Below are 22,166 nucleotides of genomic sequence, written 5' to 3' on the forward strand. Positions count from 1 at the left end.
CAATTCTAAAAGACTTGTAATAGAAAATGCCATGGACATCCAGAGGAAAAAATATGGAGTTTGAATGTAGAGCAAAGCCTACTATTTTCACTTCTTAAAACTTGTTTTATATTTTTTCTTTTTCTCATTTTTCTCTAGTATTTTCACAACATGACTTATATAAACTCGATTATATATTTATAACCTATATCACTGTTGTGCAGAGGGGGCAGGGAAGAGAGGGAGGTAGAAAAATGTGGAACTCAGTCTTACAAGATGAATGGTGAAAACTATCTTTGCATGTAATTGAAAAAATAAAATAACATTATAAAACATTCTAAAGGGAGAGATAATATGTAAATTATATATGTAAGATATTTATAGAGTAGATGGAAGATAATCCCCTAGATGAAGGAATTAGCATTTGTTTCAGAATATTTTAATAGGCAAAATGTAAAGTAAGAGTTTTTTTAATGATGTGCCAAATTCTCCTACAGCATATTTATTGAACCTACACCTAGGGTCCATAGAGTTGAATTTTGTGATCTTGACTCACGTTGTACTTACCCTCACTTCTAATGATGCATGCCCATGTATGTGATGTATGTATGTATGTATGTATGTGTACTGGGGCATTGGACCCAGGAAAAGAATATTGAGTCACCTGGGAATCTGGTAAGTAGTGAGGTTCAAATCATGGATCCCATCCAAAACATCACCCAGAGAGTATTCTAGCTTTTGTAAGCCTAGTCTTTTCCAGATGTGCCTTTGTTGCAGCAAGTATGTAGCTAGGAGTCTGAAGGATAGTGTGAATAGTAGAAGGTAGGTTGAATTTTCCATTTATTATTGAAATTCTTAAGTACCAGGGGCTGCTAGGTGGTGCAGTGGATGGAGCACTGGCCTTGGAGTCAGGAGTACCTGGGTTCAAATCCAGTCTCAGACACTTAATAATTACCTAACTGTGTGGCCTTGGGCAAGCCACTTAATCCCATTTGCCTTGCAAAAACCTTAAAAAAAAAGAAAGAAAAGAAAGAAATTCTTAAGTACCAATAGTCTTACCTTTCTTATAAGAGCAAGGGCCCAGGTCTAAGCAAACATTTATGAAATATCCTCAGGATTGAAATAAAGGCAGTATCCCAGTTACCTGGGTCCACAGTATATGCTATATGTTCCATTCCTTTGTGGAACTGTAGCCATGGATCTTGCTGAGATAGTCATAAATCAGTAAGCATTTATTAAGTTGTGATAGCAGCTGGGGTTTTAAAAAAGGGCAAAAGACCATCTCTATTCCCCCAAAACTCCAAGTCTAATTAGAGAGGCCAACATGAAACAGCTAGGTCCAACAAGATATGTGCAGGACAAATTGGAGAGAATCATCAGAGAGAAGGCATGAACATTAAGGAGGATCAGGAAATACCTATCTTAAAAGGGTATTATTAGCTAGAACTTGAAGGAAGCCAGGAGGTAGAAAAGGAGGGGAAAACATTCCAGGTCAATGCTTGCAGTTGGGAGGTGGGGTGCTTTGTTTGAGGAACACAGAGGGGTCCAGTATCACAAATATAAGATACTGTGCAAAGACTTATCATCATTGAGCTTATCATAATTCATCCTTTATATCTGACTTTTTTTGACAGTCGTCTTTGCACAATTTATTTATTTCTTTTCTCATGTAATTTAAAATCTCTAATACGGTGTTTTTATTTTCAGTACATTGGGACCCAAAGGTTTACACAGCTTATGATGTATTTCGTGTAAGTCTGATCACATCAGAGCTCATTGTTAAGGAGGTGGACACCCAACGGAATGGAATCAAAGCTATCTTTGATCTGGAAGGATGGCAGTTTTCTCATGCCTTTCAAATCAGTCCATCTGTTTCCAAGAAGATTGCTGCTGTGCTAACAGTAAGTTTAATCCAAAATTTCTAATTCTGATTATCAGGTGTAATATTTCCAATCAGTGCTTACATTTGGTGACAATTGTGACTATCACTGGACTTAATTTAGTAGAAGGCAAGTATAAAAATGATCTCCTTTCTGAAAACTGAATTAATACTATAGTTACTATTATTTCCATTTTATATTTAGGAAAACTGAGACTTAAAGAGGGACTTAAGAGCCTTCTAGTCACTATACTATGTTGGATCAAACTTAAATAAGAAATAGTCTTTTCTCCAACCTGCTTACTCTTTCTTTTGATTGCCTTTTTGGTGGGGGAGGGGGGTTTGCAAGGTAATAGGGTTAAGTGACTTGCCCAGGGTCAAACAACTAAGTAATTATTAAGTGTCTGAAACCAGATTTAAACTTGGGTCTTCCTGATTACAAGACCTGTGCTCTATCCACTGTGCCATCTAACTGCCCCTACTGATTACTTTATATATCATAAAGTGAAGTAAAGCAAATTGGGAAGCTTCAACCATTGATGCAGTGTGATGAAACAAGCTAATTGCCCTTGAAGCTTACATGTAACAAACACAAAAGCTCAGGCTATGAGCTTTCACATTATTGGATCTTTAAAATATTTTTGTAGTCATCTCATTAAGCCTTGTAAATTTTGTACCATGTGGTTGGTTCTTGTCCTTTGTTATCAAAAATGACCAAACAACATCATTGGGTTTGAGACAAATGACAGTGGGTCTGACTGCCTGATCAGATCAATATGAGCTTAGAATGATCTGCCACAGGTTGGGCACAAAAAGCCCATGTAAACACTTGAGATGGGTACTCTAAACTTATAGATGTCATGTTTCCTTTGAGCTGCTTCCATTCTGCCTTCCTCATAGGGCTCAGCACCTCATTGATGAGGGCACGCCTTGCTGGGCAGTCCTGTGCTAGGGTCTCCCAAGCTGTACAATCAATTCTGAAGTTCTTCAATGAGATCCTCAGGGTGTTTCTGTATCACTTCTTCTGACCCCCTTGTGAGCCCTTGCCCTTTGTAAGTTCTCCATAAAATAGTTTTTTGGGCAAGCGTACATCTGGCATTCTAATATTGTGTCCAGCCCACTGTAGTTGCACTCTCTGTAAGTAATGTTGGAATGCTAGGTGGTTTAGCTTGGGAAAGGACCTCAGGATTAGGTGATCTTCAGAATCCTCCTAAGACAATTTAAATGGAAGTGCTTCAGCTTCCTGATGTGGTACTAGTAGACTGTTCAGGTTTCACAGGTATAGAGCAATGAGGTTAGCACAATGGCTCTGGAGGCCTTATTTTCAGGTTAATACCTCTCTCCCATACTTTCTTTCAGAGCCTTCCTTATAAATACTGAGCTAACTCTGTCGCATGTGTTAACTTCATTGTCAATGTGTACCTCCTTTGAAAGGAGGGCAGCTAGGTGACACAGTGGATAAGGTACTAGCCCTGCAGTCAGGAGGGCCTGAATTCAAATCTGTTCTCAGTCACCTGTGTGACCTTGGTCAAGTCACTTTGTAGTGTATGAAAACTGGGGTCTCCAATAGAGATTGAGAGGCCTTGAATAGTGAATGAATTCATGTGTTCCCTGGGATTTAAAAATTGCTCAGATTAAAAACTTTTTCTCCTCCCCAGAGAAGCAACAGATACCTTGAAGACAGAAGTGAATCACAAAAGGGTAGGAGAGGTTGCTTGGGAGAAAGAGACAGACAGAGATAAGGAGAGAGAGAGAGAAAAACAAACAGAAAGGATAGACAACCACTAGAACTGGTTTAGTCTGGCCACATGGCATGGGGGCCCATGGTGCTCCAGAGGTCTAAGTCTGGAGCATATGGCCTAAGAGAGAGAGGGATAGTCAGTCATCCTTGCAGGTAAAAGTCCTGAGGAGAGAGAGCCCAAGGAGGGGTGACGCTTCTTCTTAAATGCACTTCTGTAAGTGGTTTGGACAAAGGGTTGCACTTGGGGAGTGGTCCAGCACCTGGGATTCGGGTATCCTCTGATGGGTAAGCTACATACTGGTCCTTCCAAGGTGTGTGACCTCTAACTTCAACATGTCATTTCCTGTCACACCAACATCAATGGGCAAGATCAGGTAGCTGGAAACCAGAAGCTGAGGGAAGGAGGAAGTTGTAGGAAAGGTGAAAAATCCAAGGCCACTCCCATCCCGGAATGGAGTCACTTTGAACAGAAGAATTCCCCAAATAGGGGAATCAATTTAACCATATAAATGAGTTCCAAGAAAATAATAGATGTCTCTGACTATAAAATCAAAAGAAACCCATATATCCAAAGATGCACATAATGGCTCAAATATCATAACTTTTAGTAAAACTGTTGGCTGTGGACAAGACCATTTATTTCATTTTTAGAACCCAGCACATTGCTTCTTATACAGTAGGTGCTTAATTTAGATCAGAAGCTGATTTGAAGGACATAATGAAGTATGTGTATATACATATATATGTATATGTATATATGTGTATGTATACACACACACACACACACACACATACACATACACACATCAGAGTTTAAAATCTGGTACTAATAGCTTAATTTATTATTATTGATCAGCCTAATAGTTGTGTCCAGTTCTACATGATCCCATGGGGTTTTCTTGGAAAAGATACCAGAGTGGTTTACCATTTCTTTTTCCAATGGATTAAGGTAAACAGAGCTTGAGTAACTTGCTTAGGTCATATAGCTAATGACTGTCTGAGGCCACATTTGAACTCAGGTCTTCCTGACTCCAGGCCCCATGATCTATCTACTATATCCCCTAACTGCCCCTTTTAAACTTGTGCCAAGTGTCTAAAATGAATAATGAAAAACTTTGTTCAAACTAATTTTAAGATGTATATATTTTGGGGTTCTATTATGTATCTATGTGAATTTCATAATTTTTCATATAGATTAAACTGTATGAAATTCCTTGCCTATTTGTTTGTTTACTTTTATCTGTAAATCAGACAAACTTTTATAAATAATGAATATTTTTTAGAAAATCAGAATTCTGATTTGGCTTTGGGTATAATGACTATACTAAAGAAATACATAATAAAATTGTGTTTAATAGTTACACTTTTGTGCTGATACATTTAAATTTTTTTTAAAGGACTCTTTCCCCTTAAAAGTTCGTGGTATCCATTTGATAAATGAGCCTATAATCTTCCATACAGTCTTTTCTCTGATTAAACCTTTCCTGACTGAAAAAATTAAGCAAAGGGTAAGTAATATTTAAAATCATTTGTTCTATGATGATATAGAAGTTATGGTCTTTCATTGCATCTATTTGGATCTTCAGCACCTAGGTTATAAAGTATTGGAATTGAAGTCAGAAAGACATGAGTATCCTGTCTTATAATGATTTTGTAATTCAAGTCATTTAACTTCTCCCAGGTCTGGTGTCTTTATCTGTTAAATGAGGGTAATAGTATCTGCCTCACAGGTTTGTTGTAAAAAATCAAATGAGATACTATGTAGAAAGTGCTTTGTAAATATCGAAGTTCTATTTAATTGCTAGCTATTTATCATTATTAAATATTCTGAAATCGACTAATGTTGATTTTTTTCATAAAAATTAGAAGGCAATAATAAGGTATATTTGTCTCAGTTGCAGTAAAGGAGAAAAATCTTAGCAGTTCAACAAATCAAAGTCAAAGGTGACAAAATAAAATGAAATAGAAAATTACAGAAAATTAAAAGAAAAAATTAAAAAAATTTTTTTCATAAACTTAAAGAAGAAGTCAATGATCTGGTTTAGAAATGCATAGGAAATGATGCAGAGGTCTAGTTCCAGGGAAGGAGGTGAAAGTTCATCTTATCAGAGCCCACAATCTCAGGGACATAGTTAAAGGATGAGGAGGACAAGGAAGAAGGCCAAAATATAGGCAAGATGGTCAGTTATGGGAAAACCTGAATTCCTACATGATTAGGCAGTTCAATATTCAAAAAAATCCTAATGGTGACAATATCTCTGCTTTTTGAAGACCACTAATTATTTTTTTATTACCTTCCTTTGCAATCATAATATCACTGATTTAGAGTTAAAAGCTAGAATTCATCTATACCATTATTTCGCCTTTTACTGATGGAGAAAAATGAGACCCAGGATGATTAAGTAATTTGCTACTAATCATGCTGCCATAGTACTTCAAGATAATGTCTCACTGGTTAAAAATGTTCAATGGAACTTAACTTAAAATCATTCTTTGTAAAGACAGAACCCATTTTTTATGTTTTATGTAACTGAGAAGTACTTGTTACCATCAGGTTTTTTTAATTTTTTGCATACCTGAAGATCATTATGTAGTCTGATCAATCTATGAAGAATGAAAACCCAAAGATCAGGAAATAAAAATGTGCTTAATCAAGGAAAATATCCCAGTAGATAGAAAATGCTATGAGAGACTCAAAATAAGGAGGAAATAAAATGCAACCAGTTTTCTCCCTCTTAGCCAATCAATTTAGCTTTTCAATCCAGTTTTCTTATTCAAATTCAAATTAGTTTTCTTACTTAGGCTTTCCTGAGCCAATTTCAGAGAATCATTTTAATTTTAATATTTAAGAACACGTCAAGAACATGTTTGAAATTTGAGGAGAACCTTATTCTTCCAACAGAATGAACTTAGCACTGGACTTTTAGTTCTTTCATAATAATGAAACTCAGCCTTATTGGAGTTTTTCCTTGCCTTCTAATTTTTATGACTCATCAATGTGATGAACTTTGATTTATAAAATTGAAGTATTTCAGATTTTTAACTCATGATAATTTTTTCTTTATTTCTAATTGACCCTAAGGAAGAAAAGGTTCAAAGACATTATTCATAGCATAATATACTTTAGATATATGCACAATATGTGCATAAACTTGCATGATTACAAGTATTTATTGAATAGAGTACTTAACTTTACTAAGAATCAGTTGTACATCAGAAAGTCAAACTAAAATGTTTAATTTTAGAGTATTTTTTTTTCCTTTAATAAGAGGAACGATGGGGTGGGCTAGGTGGCGTAGTGGATAAAGCACAGGCCCTGGAGTCAGGAGTACCTGGGTTCAAATCCAGTCTCAGACACTTAATAATAACCTAGCTGTGTGGCCTTGGGCAAGCCACTTAACCCCATTTGTTTTGCAAAAACCTAAAAAAAATGTCTATTCCCCTTTCCCCATAATTATAACCATGAAAATGGTTGTAAGGATTCCACAGAGATGGTATGAATAATGAATATTCAAGTGTTTTATACTTAACTTCTGTAGGGATTGAGGTCAGAGTCAAACTAGGTTCAAACCTGAGAGTCTTGTAACCCTTGTATTATGAAAAACTCGGAAAGATGCATTCTTTAATATAATGACATCCAAACTCAATCACAGCTCTTTCAAGTTGTTAGAGAATCCCTGTTCTATGTTACAAACTTTCAGTTAGAAATAGGTTTTCATTTATTTCTTGTATGTTGACAAAGGCGGAGAAAGGCAATAGGAGTAAAACTGTTGTTTGTTTCAGATTCATCTGCATGGAAGCAATTATAAAGAAAGCTTATCCCAGCATTTTCCAGAAATTCTACCTGTAGAGTATGGTGGTGAGGCATGTTCCATGGAGGACCTTTGCCAAGAATGGAAAGATTTTATAATGAACTCTGAAGATTATCTTCATAGCATTTCTCAGGATGTCCAGTAACACTTTATCATAAGAGAAATCATAAAATAGGCTTTACTAATTCAAATCCTGGGGAAATAGTTTTCTATGATAGCTCTTTGGAATAATGATCTCTTTCAAATGAAAACTTTGAAAATGTGAACCTCAGAATGTGAAAGCACTTTAAGTGGGAACAAATATGGATATTTTCCATTTTTTAATTTTTTAAACTGTATTTTATACTAATTTTTTTGAAAATTACAAATATTGGATCTCAGAAAGTATTAAGGTAAATTGTTGCATCTTAATCTTGGATAAGTTAGATCAAAGTTAGACATGACAAGACTGACCTTCATTGCAGGTAAATTGCATTTCTTTAGAATATACTCCAAAGAAATATTCCTTTAGTTACTGAAACAATATGAAGTCAATTCCCAATTCAATGGAATATATAGAGTAGGTTTTCAAAAGAAAGCCTAGTGAAAACTCACCTATGACAAAAGACAGTTTGATTATTGAAACAACTGAGTTTGGAATCTGACTTGTGATGTATGAACTTGCTTCCTCAGGCCAGAAAGACAGGGAAAGAAAAGGAGGAATTCATCTCAGGGAAATGGCAGTTTAACTGCTTTGCACAATGCAATATTTTAGCTGAAGCATGACAGAGTATCATGTATTCATGTGCATCATATATCAACTTGTGTGAAACTATGTACATTGGTATTGAAAAGAAAAAAATGTGGGAAATGCTTCATATATAGCTAATAGTTTTCTAATCCTGATGTGTGTGTGTCTGTGTCTGTGTGTGTCTGTGTGTGTCTGTGTGTGTGTCTGTGTTTTCCCTAACTACATAATAATAAGACTTTTGAAAAATAATCACAGGTACTTAAGATGTACAATTTCCACTACTCCTAATGTGCAAGAACACATCAGAGGAAGAGAACAACTCAGCCCTCATATTTAATGTAGATTTTAATTTATAATATAGGGTTCTACATATGCTATTTTGTCATTTTTTACTTGCATCTTTAATTTGATGGAGGAAAAAAGTGTTAGATCTGCATTTCATAAGAGTACTCATAATGTAATATGATCCTATTGAGTGGATATATAGTTTTTTCCCCCAATATAAGAAAAATAGTCTAATTAGGTGACACTGATATTGATGCCATGTAATTAGTTATTTCTATGGTCTTTATGCATTGTTCCTATCTTTTTCAAGTATACAGATCTCTTTTTAACATTAAAAAATGTATCATGGTATTCATTGAATGAGAAAATTGCCATGAATTTAGTTTATGATACATCAAAAATTACCATGGGGAAACTCTCTGTATGAGAATTCCCTCTACCAATAAATTTCACAATTAATCACAGTAGTGTCTACAGATATATTTATACACACATTGTGTAGATAAAAATGTATATAATTTCAAATTTATGTGCAAAGATTGATTTAATCTATCTGTCTTACCTACATTGAGTAACTCTAAGTTTCATTGAGCTAAGCAAGCCCCTCTGCCCAGACAGTGATCCATAAGGGCCAATTTCATAGGAATGTAATTAATCCCTTTTCTAAAAAGGCATTTAATTTTGCTTTAGCATATGGAAGTTGCTTTCTGATTATTCTATTTCTTCTGCTTCCATTTCTAGGAAGGAAATTTATCACAAAATTTTCTTTCTAGAATACAAGGGACATACAAGGTATCTTCTTAAAGTCATTTGATTAAATATTTAAAATCAGTGAATGATATTTGTTTCAGAAGTGCCTTTAAAAGATAACTATGTTAAGTACTAAACTTTATAAAAGTTAATTTTTTATTTGTTTTAATGACATTGTTCATGAGAAAATAAATATATTTCATGTAAACTATGGTATATTGGGTTTTTTCTTTAAACATATTTATACAAGGCATTTTTTTCAAGAAATAGTTTTTCTGCAAACAAAATCAAGAAGTATGACCAGGAAAAAGGGTATACAGCAGAAAAAAAAGTATGACAGCAAAATTTTTAAGTCTAAAGTAATTAAGTTTTTCTGATGCTCAGCTAAATGCAACCACTTTTCCCCATTTCAGTTTGGGTGTATTTTGGGGATTACAAGGTATTTTTTTTATTTAATGATAAACAGAGTTTGGGGTTTTATTTTGGGTGGGGGATAAGGGAAACTTCACCTAGAGTAAAGAAATTCTCTTTACTACCACATTCCCCAAATAGCATATTCCAAAATCTACTCTTTACTCTCAAATCTATCTTTGTGTCTTTCTGTCATGACTCCCAAACTTGAATTTCTTTCACCATCTTTCTTCACATGCTATTGAATTGTGCTGAGGGGCAACACTGCAAATTTATGTTAATTAATCTCAATTAATCTTCCTTCTCTACAAAGAGCCACAATTTAAAACTTTTCTCTTCTTGAGATTCCTAAATCACCCCTTCTTTTATCTTCTCAACAGGATGCCTCACCTCAAATCATCATGAATTTCCTTCCTCACCCTGACTCTCAAATAATATTACATATGTAATATATTACATGTATATGTACAGATATATATGCATTTATATTATTATTAATAAAAATTAAAGTATACCATAAGTGTTATTACTATTATTTGTAAATCCCTTGTTATATTCTCCCATTTTCTCTTCTTTACCTCTAGACCCTGTTGAAGAGAAAACTAACAAGTTGTTGTGACACTCTTCTCTCTTGTGGTTCTCCTACCTAACTATTCCTTCTCAGTCTCTTTTGCCAAGTCATCCATTATTTATGTCTCACCACCCCCCAACTGTGGGCATTCTCCTAGACTTTCTCTTTGCCCCTTCACTATTTCTACCCTCCAACCCACAAACACTCCAGGTAGTCTCTTTAGTTCCCATAGGAACTAATGTGGTCAATTTCTATGACTCCCAGATCTCTATGTCCAGTCCTCATCCAGCTCCTAAGTTTGACATTTTGAACTAGTTGTCTCCCAAGAATTTCAAATTTAACATGTACAAAACAGAACTTAATCTCTTTCTTCCTCACTCTAACATCTCTTGACAATTTTCTAAAAAAGTCCTAATTTCTGGCTTTGATGATTTAATCAACCCTCTTTAACAATAAATAAAATCTCCCATTATTGTATTTCCTTTATAAAATCAAATGATAATTGTACAGGTGTCCTACCAGGAAGTGACTTTAACAACATCAACTCAAAAAATACCTAAATTTGTTTCAGAAAACTGGTTGGTGGTTTTCCATCATTCTCAAAGAGGACCAAAATGACATCACTATATTAGAGTCAAGTTTCAGTGTTCTGACTGTAAGTGATCAGAACAATCCAAACTCAAAAGACTACTACAGGTCGGACACAAATAGTCCATGTGAACACTTGGGGTGGTGGGTTCTCTAAATTTACTCAACTCATGTTTCTTTTTAGCCACTTCATTTCTACTTTGTTCACAGAGAACAGCACCCTCACTGATGAGGACATGCCATGCTGGGCAGTCCCATGCCAGTGTCTCCCATTCCAAAAACCAAAGTTCTTAAGAGAGCTCTTGAGAGTGTCCTTGTATTGCTTTTTCTGACCACTATATGACTGCATGCCCTATGTAAGTTCTCCATAAAATAATCTTTTTTGGCAAGCATATCTTTGGCATTCAAACAACATGACCAAAGTCCATCAGAGTTATCAGAGTTGCCCTCTCTGCAGTAAAGTTTGAATGCTTGGCAGTTTAGTTTGAAAAATGACCTTCTCCTTCCAGGTGATTTCAAAATCTTACCAAGACAATTTAAATGGAAGTCAATTAAATGGAATTTAGTTTACCAAAATGGCCCTGGTAGACTCTCCCAGTTTCATAGGTGTACAACTGTGAGGTCAGCACAATAGTTCTGTAGACTTCCAGTCTAAAAACTTTTCTGGCAATGCATGTATCAACATCATCTATGTGTGTATATATACATATACATATACATATACATATACATATACATATACATATACATATACATATACATATATATATACATATATATGTATATATATATATATATATATATACCTGGAAAACAGACTGCCAAGGTAAACTAATCCACATATTTAAAACTTTTCCATTTGCTATAACTGATGCTTGCTCATTTGAATGGTATGGTGCTGACTAATGGCTCCTCTATGTTTTCTTGCTGTTAATTGTTAGGACAATATTGACAGTATATCAAAAAATTGTAGAAACACCCAAACACCTGTATTCTCTGTCCTCCTGGCCTTGAAAGATTTTAGACCTGGAGTCAGAACCCTTAGTTGAACAACTGTCCCAGATACTTAACTAGTTTATATGAATCTTGAGCAAGTCACTGAGAGAGTTCTCAGTCTCAGTTCATCTGTGACAGTGATAGTGTAGTACATCCCACATAGGTTTGTTGTGAGGATAAGGCACTTTGCAAATGTTAGTGATTATTATTTAGGTTATTATTTAGGTTAAAGTTTTCCCCTAAGAGATATTATAACTAGATACCAAAGATGTGTCTGCTGATAGTTCAATGTATCTCCCAAATAAACAGAATTATCAATACCTACATGATGTCATGATTATTTAAAATCATGATATTCTCTCTTCCTCTTTCTTTCTCTCATATATATGAGTATTCACAAACATACACATATATAGATAGATCGATATCTATAAATATATGTATATATAAAAATATATATGCATCATTCAAGACATCACATCTTTAACATCCTAGATACAGGAATAAGAAAGAAGTAAGGCACAATATAACTTCTCTAGAAATTTAAAGTGAATTAAAACAAATATTATATCTGAAGTTGATGGGTTAATTCATATAGAGGGGTTCTCTATAAATTTCTACATATGATGAAATGGAAACTGACTTAAATATGCACACCTAAGATAAAGTCCCTACTCTTTCTCTTAATTGAGTAACTATGGACAAGCCACTTCTGTTTTCTCCAAAATGGTCAAAGTGGGGAAATTAGGAGGAAATCAGACTTAAACCAAAAGTTATTGTCTTTGGTCAATTTCTAAAACAAACTCTGAAAGGAGAGTTGGATTCATATTTCAGCATTATTCTTAACTCCACCTCAAAAAATTCCTTATTTCTTTCAAAGTTCAGAATAAGTATTACCTTTTGCACAAGGCCTTTCTGATTCCTTCAGCTATTAGTGACTTTTCAACCCTTTCCTCCCACATAATTTGGCTTTATTTAATATATAGTGTGTGTACTTATATGTCTACTTTGATAGAATGCAAGTTCCCTGAAGTCTTAAATCTTGGCATATGAACCCAGTTTTCTTTTCAGAGTTTATTTCAGAAGCAGGACAAAGATAATAACACATTTTTGTCTAAGTCTGATTTCATCAAACCTCACCCCCAAACAGGTATTAGCATTCATTTTATAGATGAGGAATGAATGAATCAATCTTTTTTTTTGTTTTTATATCCTCAATATCCTTCACATGGGGGTGGCTAGGTGGCGCAGTGCACAGGCCCTGGAGTCAGGAGTACCTGGGTTCAAATCCAGTCTCAGACATTTAATAATTCCCTAGCTGTGTGGCCTTGGGCAAGCCACTTAACCCCATCTGTCTTGCAAAAACCTAAAAAAAAATATCCTTTGCATGTCTGGCTCTTAGATTAGAAGGGAATTAAGGGAGAAACCAATTAAAATTTATGAGTGAAATGAGCAGAACCAGGAGAACATTATACACATTAGCAGCAACATTACACTCTGATCAACTATGATGGACTTAGTTCCTCTCAGTAGTTCAGTGATCAAGGACAACTCTAAAAGGCTTGTGATGGAAAAATGCATCCATATCCAGAGGGGAAAAAACTATGCATTCAGATGTGGACCAAAGCATACTATTTTCATTTTTTTAAACTTAGTTTTTCTTTCTCATGTTTTTTTTCCCCTGTATTTCTGATTCTTCTTTTACAAAAAGACTTAATTACTTCTTGCCTAGAGTACAATAAAATTCACAAATAACCTCTACATTTCAGTCCACTAAGTTATCAGATAGTGTTTCTAAAGCATAGTTTCCTTAAGAAATCTAGCCCAGTTGCAACAACCTTGTACTTGTCCTTAATTTTCTTACTCTATGCAGCTTATCCCCTGATAGCTCCTACTGCTGATAAGATCTTTGAATATAAGCTAAATTTAGGTGTGGACAATGAGTGAAATGGGATGAGAATGAACCCATGACTTCTTAAAGTGATCCATATATTGTCACTGGATTCAGATGACACTGTAAGGTGAAAAAACTGGTGACTTTGTACAGTCCTGCTCTACTTAAATCTAAATCACTTGCAAGTGATTAAATCCAAATCACCCTCCTGATTCATAGTCCTCTGAGATCAAGAACAAACTTTAACACCTAGCACAGTTAAGAGGCTGGAGGATATGACCAGATGGACCTTGTCCCAATACCATCACCCTATCTTCTATCTATTCCCATCAACCCTTCATACACACAAGGATACACCTCCTCTGACATTTTACATAACTTCCTTAAATACTACAACTCAACACAGTTGTGGCATGGAATTTTAATGCTTACATATAAAAAAATGCTTACATATAAAAAAGCAGGAAATTATTTTATTTATTATGCCATTCATTTCCTTGAAAAAAATATTGGTAGTGATTGGATCTCAGAAAAAGCAAAAGCAAAAATAGATCACATTAAAAGGGATAAAGAAACTACATCTTAAAAGGCACCATAGGCAATGAAGTTATATCATTATTAAACAAAATATGCACTAAGTGGTATAGCATCCAAATTCTTAGAGGATAAGCTGAATGAATTACAAGGAGACATAGAAAACTATAAAGGGGATATCTCAACTTCCCTCTCTCAGATTTAAATAAATCTAACCACAAAATAAATAAGAAGGAAGTTAAGAAGTGAATAAAAATCTTAGAAAACTTAGACATGATAGACCTCTGGAGAAAACTGAATGGGGATAGAAAAGCATATACATTTCTCTGCCATAAATGGCACCTATATCAAAATTGACCAAGACTTGGAGCATTAAAAACCTTATAATCAAATGCAGAAAGGCAGAAATAAAAAATACATGCTTTTCAGATTAGGATGCAATAAAAATTACGTGCAATAAAGGGCCATGGAAAGATAAACCAAAATTAATTGCAAATTAATTTTAAAGAATGAATGGATCAAACCACAAATCATACAAATAATCATTTCATCCAAAAAATGAAACATCATAGATGCAGCCCATGAAGTTTTTAGGGAAATTTTTATATTTCTAAATGTTTATATGAATAAAATAAAAAAGAGCTCAATGAATTAGATATGCAACTAAAAAAATACTAGAAAGAGAAAATAATTGAAGATCCCCAGTTAAAGACCAAATTAGACATTCTGAATTATAAAGATTTAATTTATTTTGAGTTTTGCAATTATTCCCCTAATCTTACTTTCCTCCCTCCACCTCCCCACCTCCCACAGAAGGCAATTTGCCAGTCTTTACATTGTTTTCATGGTATACATTGATCCAAATTAAATGTGATGATAGAGAAATCATATCCTTAAGGAAGAAACATAAAGTATAAGACATAGCAAGATCAGATAATAAAATATATTTTTTCCTAAATTAAAGGTAATAGTCCTTGGAATTTGTTATAATTCCATAGTTCTTCAAATTAGACATTCTGAAATTCAAAGGAAGGACTGATAAAATTGAAAGCAAGAAAACCATTGATCTAATATATGAAGCTAAGTAGACTTTATGAAAAAACAATAAAATTGACAAACCTTTGGGTAGAATTTTCATTTTTATTTTATTAACTTGATTTAAAAAAGAATACCAAATTATCAATATTAAAAATGAAAAATGTGAACTCACCACAAATGAGGAGGAAATTAAAGAGATAATTCAGACTATTTCCCCAACTCTATGCCAATAAATTTGACAACCTCAGTGAAATGGATGAATATTTACAAAAATGCAAACTATCTAGATTAACAGCAGAGGAAACAAAATATTTACAAATTTCAGAAAAAAGAAGTTGAGGAAATCGTCAATAAACTTCCTAAGAAAAGTCTTCAGGTCTAAATGGATTTACAAGTGAATTCTATTAAATATTTAAGGAACATTTAATTCCAATTCTAAAATATTTTTTTAAAAAATGGGAGAAAGAGGAGTTCTACCAAATTCTTTTTATGACACCAAAATGGTGCTGATACCTAAACCACAAAGAGTCAAAATAGACAAAGAAAATTATAGACCAATCTCCCTAATTGTTGCAAAAATCAAAAATGTTAGCAAAGAGATTACAAATTATTACTAGGATAACACACCATGAACAGGTAAAATTTATACCAGGAAGGAAGGGATGGTTCAATATTAGGAAAAATACTCAATAAAATTGAATATATCAATAACAAAACCAACAGAAATCATATGATTATCTTGATAGATGCTGAAAAAAGCCTTTGATAAAATACAGCATCCATTCTTATTTAAAAACTACTAGGGAATATAAAAACAAATGGAGTTTTCCATAAAATAATAAGCAGCATCTATCTATAACCACCAAGAAATATATGTAATAGGGATAAACTAGGAGCATTTCCAATAAAATCATGAGTGAAGAAAGGATGCCCATTAACACCATTACTATTCAATATAATATTAGAAATGTTAGCTTTAACAATAAGAGAAGAAAGAGTAATGGCAATGAAGAAGCAAAAGTTTTATTCTTTGCAAATGATATGACAGTATACTTAGAGAATCCAAGAAAATCATTTAAAAAACTACTCAAAATAATTAACAAATTCAGCAAAGTAGCAGGATATAAAATAAACCCACATAAGTTATCAACATTTCTCTATGTGAAAAGCAAAGTCCAAGGGTAAGAGTAAGAAAGAGAAATTCCATTTAAGAGAAACTCAGAAAGTATATGAACACAATAACAAAACTCTTTCCGAACAAAGTCAGATTTAAAAAATTGGAAAAATGTCAGTTGTTAATGGTTAGGTCAAGCTAATATAATAAAAATGAAAATTCTACCCAAATTAAATTACTTAATTCAATGCCATACCAATCAAACTCCCAAAAAACCCTATTTTACAAAGCTATAAAAATAGAAACTAAATTCCTCTGGAGCAACAAAAGGTCAAGAATATCAAGGGAACTGAAGAAAAAAAATTTAAAAAGGTAGCCTAGATCTAAAAGTACCTGATCTAGAACTATACCATAAAATGGCAGTCATCTAAACTATCTGGCATTGGTTAATTAATAGAATAATGGACTAGTGGATTAGAATAGGTACAAAAGAAACAGTAGTAAATGACTATAGTAATCTATTGTTTGACAAGTTTCTGAGATAAACTACTGGGAAAACCGGGAATTAGTATGGCAAAAACTAGGCATAGACCCACATCTCGTACCTTATACAAAAATAAGATAAAAAATTTAAAAAGATGATTCAATAAACCAATTAACATATCAAGAAATTTTCTTTCTGTCAGATTTATGGAAAGGGGAGAAATTTATGACCAAACAAGAAATATAGTATATTTTAAAATAAAAAAGGATGATTTTGACTATATTAAAAATAAAAAAGTTTTTTACCAATAAAAGCAATGCTGCCAATATTAGAAGGAAAACAGAAAGCTAGGAAACAATTTTCATAGCTAGGAATTCTGATAAAGATCTTATTTCTAAAATACACAGAGAATTGCACCAAATTTATAGGGTTACTTGTCATTACCCAATTGATAAGTGGTCAAAGGATATAAACAGATAGTTTTCAAATAAAGAAATTAAAGTTATATACATCATATGAAAAAATGGTCCAGATCATTATTGATTAAAGAAGTGTAAATTATCTAGGAAGTACCATCTCACACCTATCAGATTGATTAAGATGATTAAAAAGGAAAATAATGTTGGAGACATTGTGGGAGGATTGGGACATTAATGCATTGTTGGTGGAGTTGTGAAGGAATCCAACCATTCTGGAGAGTAATATGGAACTACGCCCAAAGAGCAATAAAACTTTCCATACTCTATGACCCAGCAATTTCAATTCTAAGCCTATATCCAGAGGAAATAATAAAAAAAATGGGGAAAGTCACACATGTTCCAAATATTTGTAGCAGTTCTTTTTGTAGTGGCAAAGAACTGGAAATTGAGGGGTGCCCATTAATTGGGGAATGAATGAACAAGTTATGGTTTATGAATGTATTATTGTTTTATAAGAAACCATAACTGGTTGGACTCTAGAGAAACACGGAAAGAATTGCATGAACTGATGCTGAGCAAAGAGAAAAGAACCAAGAGAACATTTTACACATTAACAAAATTGTAAATTGATCAACTAGGATGAGTGCAATTCCTCTCAGCCAGTTAGAGAACTAGAACAATCCTGGGAAACCTGTTTTGTCATCCTCCAGATGGAAAACTAAACAAAAAACCCCACATAGAATCTGAATCAAGACTATGTTTACTTTTTAAAACTTTCTCCTATGTTTTTCCTTCCTATCCTATGATTTTCTTTCTTTTCCCTTAGTCCTAATTCTTCATGCACAAAATTATTACTATGTAAATATGTTAAATAGAAATGTACATGTGTAACATTCACTAAACTGTTTGCTGCTAAGGGAAGGGTGGAAGAAGATTGCCTAACTTATAAATATGCAAGTGAATGAATGTTGAAAAACTTTCATTAACATGTAAATATCGTTCAAAAAAAGAAAAAACTTTTAGTCAGCAAAGATCTGCCTCCTCATCCTTCCACCCCAGGTCCCTCCCCCCATATTTACAACACAATAAAAGAAAAATCTATTACAAAATTTGCTGGCAATCTAAAACAAATTTCTACTTTGTGTCAAAAAAATTTTTGTTTCCTTTTACATTCTGAGTTCTTTATCAGGAGATAGATGGAAAGTTTTATCATTAGTCCTCTGGAATCCTGATTGGTGGTCAATTCTCTGGCAACATTGTGATACAATAGTACACTTTTAAATACCATAACTTGCTCATCTATGCCCCAATTTATGGGTACCTTATCAGATTCTTATTCTTTGTTATCTCACAAAGAAATTATATATATGTGTGTGTGTGTATATATGTATATTCTAAGAGTTTGTTTTGTGTAAAACTAATCCCTCCTTTAATCTGCCCTTCCTCTAATTCTCCTTCCTGTCTATTTCCTGGTTGAGTAAAATGTATTTCTGTACTCAGTTTTGCATATGTTAAGTATGTGTGTTTTGATCTGTTCAGACAAGAATAAGGCTCAAGTATTATCTTCTCTCCTCAACCCCTCCTCCTTTCATCAGGTGATATAATTTTATCTTAACCTACATTTCCTTTCTTCTCCCCTTCAGGGGTCCAACCTCTGCGGGGTCCTTGGAACCTGACAGGAGGGATAGAGTCCGTGAAATGAGTTGAGTCAACACAGGGGTAAAGGGGAGCAGGTTGACTGTCAGCTGCTTGGATTTATTTTTATAGTCTCAGAATCATGTATGCATCAAGCAAGCAAGCTAAAATCATTTCCTTGGTTACAAAAGTGTACAATTTTCATCATTAATCATATAGTTCATATAGTTACAAGTTTGATCATGTAGTGGTTATAAGTTTAATAATTTGATTACAAGTTTAATTAATAATCATATAGTTAATTGATTTTTTATCCCAACTCAGACCATGATGACCTCAACCTATTTGTTACCTTATTTATTACTACATTGTATAATTGTTAATTCATTTAAAGTTATTAGTTAAGCAATTCTTTTAATGGAAAGTTTTTTATGTTTTCTGTGTAAGTAATGTTTTTCAATACACTTCCTTAACAATCTATAGTGAGGGTCTTTATGCTTGTCCACCCATCCGTTAACTCTTAGAATAATCAATTTTTCTTTTAGGCCTTGTTGGTAGAAACCATAATTTCTGTGACTTTTTTATTCTTTCCCATGAAACTAAGGTTGCTAGAGTTCACATATCAGTCACCTGTACTAACTATTTTCTCACCATCTTTTTCATATATTCCTGTGTATGGTAAGGGGGACAAAACTATTAATTTCCCTGGAATTCTATCTGATCCATCTTGTATCTGTATTCCCTGTATATATTCTGACATCTCCTTGGAATTCCCAGTGTTGGGTTTTCCAGAGATTTCATAATGTTGAAGTCTTTTGTATCCCTCAGGGAGAGGCAGTCCTATTAAATTTGGACAGTTTACCTAGCTGTGTGGCCTTGGGCAAGTCACTTAACCCCTTTTGCCTTGCAAAAAAAAACCTAAAAAAAATTTGGACAGAGTTTACAATCTGTTTTATTCAAGGAATTTTTCTGAAATCCTTCCTTTATAGTCATTCCATTATTAGGGTGAGTAAATATTGCAATCAATAATAGACTTATAAATATTGGTATGCATGGAATCCCTATATATATATATTGAAGAAGGAAATGTTGTTCCATCAGGCAGTGTGACTGGTTTGAGTCTTCTTGCTTCAACTGTGTCAAACAGCTTAGAGACCCTGGCTCCCAACACTACCCCATTCCAGTATATTCCTCTTTTTTTTCTTTTTCCATTTTTTTTACCCAATATCATGATCATGACCTCAAGGTCAACTACAGCACTGATGGCAAATTCTTCAATTTAAAAAGCTACAAGGCAAGACCACAGTGAAGGGAGTGTTGGCACATGATCTTCTGTTTGCAGATGACTGTGTACCCAATGCAGCCTCTGAAGCTGAAATGCCATAAAGTATGGGTGGATTCTCTGCTGTTTGTGCTAATTTTGGTTTAACAATTAACACCAAGAAAACACAGGTGCTCCATCAGCTAGCATCACACCATCCATTTGTGGAACCCTTGATTACAGTGAATGGGGAAGCAAATGGGGTGGACAAGTTCACTTACTTGTGTACTTTCCAAGGAAGCACACATTGACAATGAGGTTGACACTCACATTGCCAGGGCCAGCTCATTATTTGCGAGACTGAAAGAAACTATGGGAGAAATGAAGTATTAGATTGACTGCCTAACTGAAGGTCTATAGAGCTGTTGTGTTGACCTCAATGCTATATGCCTGCTAAACCTGGACAGTCTACCAGTGCCATGTCTGGAAACTGAATCACTTCCATTTGTTTTAGGAAGATTCTTAAGATCACCTGGCAGGAGAAGATATCAGACACTGAGGTCCTTTCTCAAGTTAAACTGCTAAGCATTCCAACAGGAAGTGCAACTACAATGGGCTAGTCATGTTGTTAGAATGCAAGATGTATACTTGCCAAAAAAAACTGTTTTATGGAGAACTCACACAGGACAAGGGCGCACAAGGAGATCAGTAGAAGTGACACCAGGATACCCTGAAGGTCTCACTGAAAAACTGTAGAATTGATTGTACAGCTTGGGAGACACTGACTACCCAGCATGGCGCGTCCTCATCAGTGAGGGTGCTACTCTCTATGAGGAAGGCAGAAGCAGCTCAAAGGAAACATGATATCCCTAAGTTTAGAATACCCACCCCAGGTGTTCACATGGGACTATCTGTGCCTGACCTATGGTAAAGCATTCCAAGCTCGTATTGGTCTGATCAGCCACTGTTGGATACATTGAAATTTGAGTTTAACATAGTGAGATATTTTGGTCTTCTTTGAAAACAAAGGACAAGAACTAACGAAACATTTAATGATACTCCTTACCTTTCCTTCTTCTTCTTCCAGGATGGGATGGGTAGAGCTCAGTTCAAGGCACTGGTCCATAGGAATGGGTAGAACTTTCATTAGGACAATTACCCTTGAGGAAAAAGGGAAATAAATCATGGGAGTGGGGGGCTTGGGGGGTGGAACTGGGTTGGGAGTTAAGCTTCAACACAGAAGTGCCTATGGAAAAATCTCTTTGATAACCTGAAATTTACTTAAAGCCAACTGTATTGTGTAGGGAGTGGGAAGGGACAACAGTGGAAGTGGCAGCTTAGAGAAATACTGATTGTGATGATGGGAAAAATGCTGCCCTAAGGGAAAAGGGGGCTTAAAGATTGATCTAAGTTAGTTCTAAATGAAAAACTCACAGATACATAACCTGACCAAGTTAAGAAAGGCTAAATTTTAATTCATAGGATACTGCAACTATATTAAGTTGATGAGTTACTACATAAAGTTCTGAGGTGACTAAATAGTTCACAGATTAAGCTCTCTCACAGCAACAAGATAGCGACCTACTTAAAGTACAAACTGATTAACAAGAGTTGAGGCTAAGGAAAGGGAAGGGAAAAGGAAAGAGGAAATAAAAAGGAAATAGTCACAGATGTGACTGAACTTAGATGCATGTGGATCCAGCATAGAGCTAGGGCATTAAAATGGGCAGCCAAGGTGGCACGATGGATAGAACACTGGTCTTGGATTCAGGGGGATGAGAATTCGAATCCAAATCACTTAACCATGATTGCCCCACATCCCAGGCCATCTCTAGTCGTCCTGATTCCTATCTGGTCACTGGACCCAGATGACTCTGGAGGAGAAAGTGAGGCCCAATTCATGTGCTAGTCATGGTATCACCTCCTGGATGTTGTGGTCTTCTTTAGAAATGAAGGACAAAATTAGGGCTATTAAGAAGTAAAGATGTCTAGATAGATAGAAACATATAGACAGTCAGATCTAGCAGGGGGAGTAGCAAGTGGGA

At 34.5% G+C, this 22,166-nt stretch overlaps 2 protein-coding genes and 1 long non-coding RNA gene across 4 annotated transcripts in view; 1 reads left to right on the plus strand and 2 right to left on the minus strand.

Annotated features, from left to right (window-relative positions):
* The window catches only part of TTPA (alpha tocopherol transfer protein), a 69,714-nt gene extending 59,710 nt beyond the window's left edge, over positions 1-10,004 (plus strand). For both annotated transcript variants that reach the window (XM_074201936.1, XM_074201937.1), the window contains 3 exons: positions 1,687-1,880; positions 4,997-5,107; positions 7,383-10,004. In XM_074201936.1, coding sequence (XP_074058037.1) covers positions 1,687-1,880; positions 4,997-5,107; positions 7,383-7,556 — 479 coding nt within the window. In that variant the 3' untranslated portion in view covers positions 7,557-10,004. The remainder of the gene's footprint in view (positions 1-1,686; positions 1,881-4,996; positions 5,108-7,382) is intronic.
* Positions 1-21,181, minus strand: part of LOC141498870 (uncharacterized) — a 63,181-nt gene extending 42,000 nt beyond the window's left edge. The window contains exon 1 of the long non-coding RNA XR_012471704.1: positions 843-21,181. This is a non-coding gene — a long non-coding RNA (uncharacterized LOC141498870). The remainder of the gene's footprint in view (positions 1-842) is intronic.
* YTHDF3 (YTH N6-methyladenosine RNA binding protein F3) overlaps positions 1-21,470 on the minus strand; it is a 192,140-nt gene extending 170,670 nt beyond the window's left edge. The window contains exon 1 of the mRNA XM_074201930.1: positions 21,188-21,470. Coding sequence (XP_074058031.1) covers positions 21,188-21,307 — 120 coding nt within the window. The 5' untranslated portion in view covers positions 21,308-21,470. The remainder of the gene's footprint in view (positions 1-21,187) is intronic.
* Between the last annotated feature and the right edge of the window lie 696 nt (positions 21,471-22,166).

Source organism: Macrotis lagotis, chromosome X, assembly GCF_037893015.1.
Source record: "Macrotis lagotis isolate mMagLag1 chromosome X, bilby.v1.9.chrom.fasta, whole genome shotgun sequence".
NCBI lineage: Eukaryota > Metazoa > Chordata > Mammalia > Peramelemorphia > Peramelidae > Macrotis > Macrotis lagotis.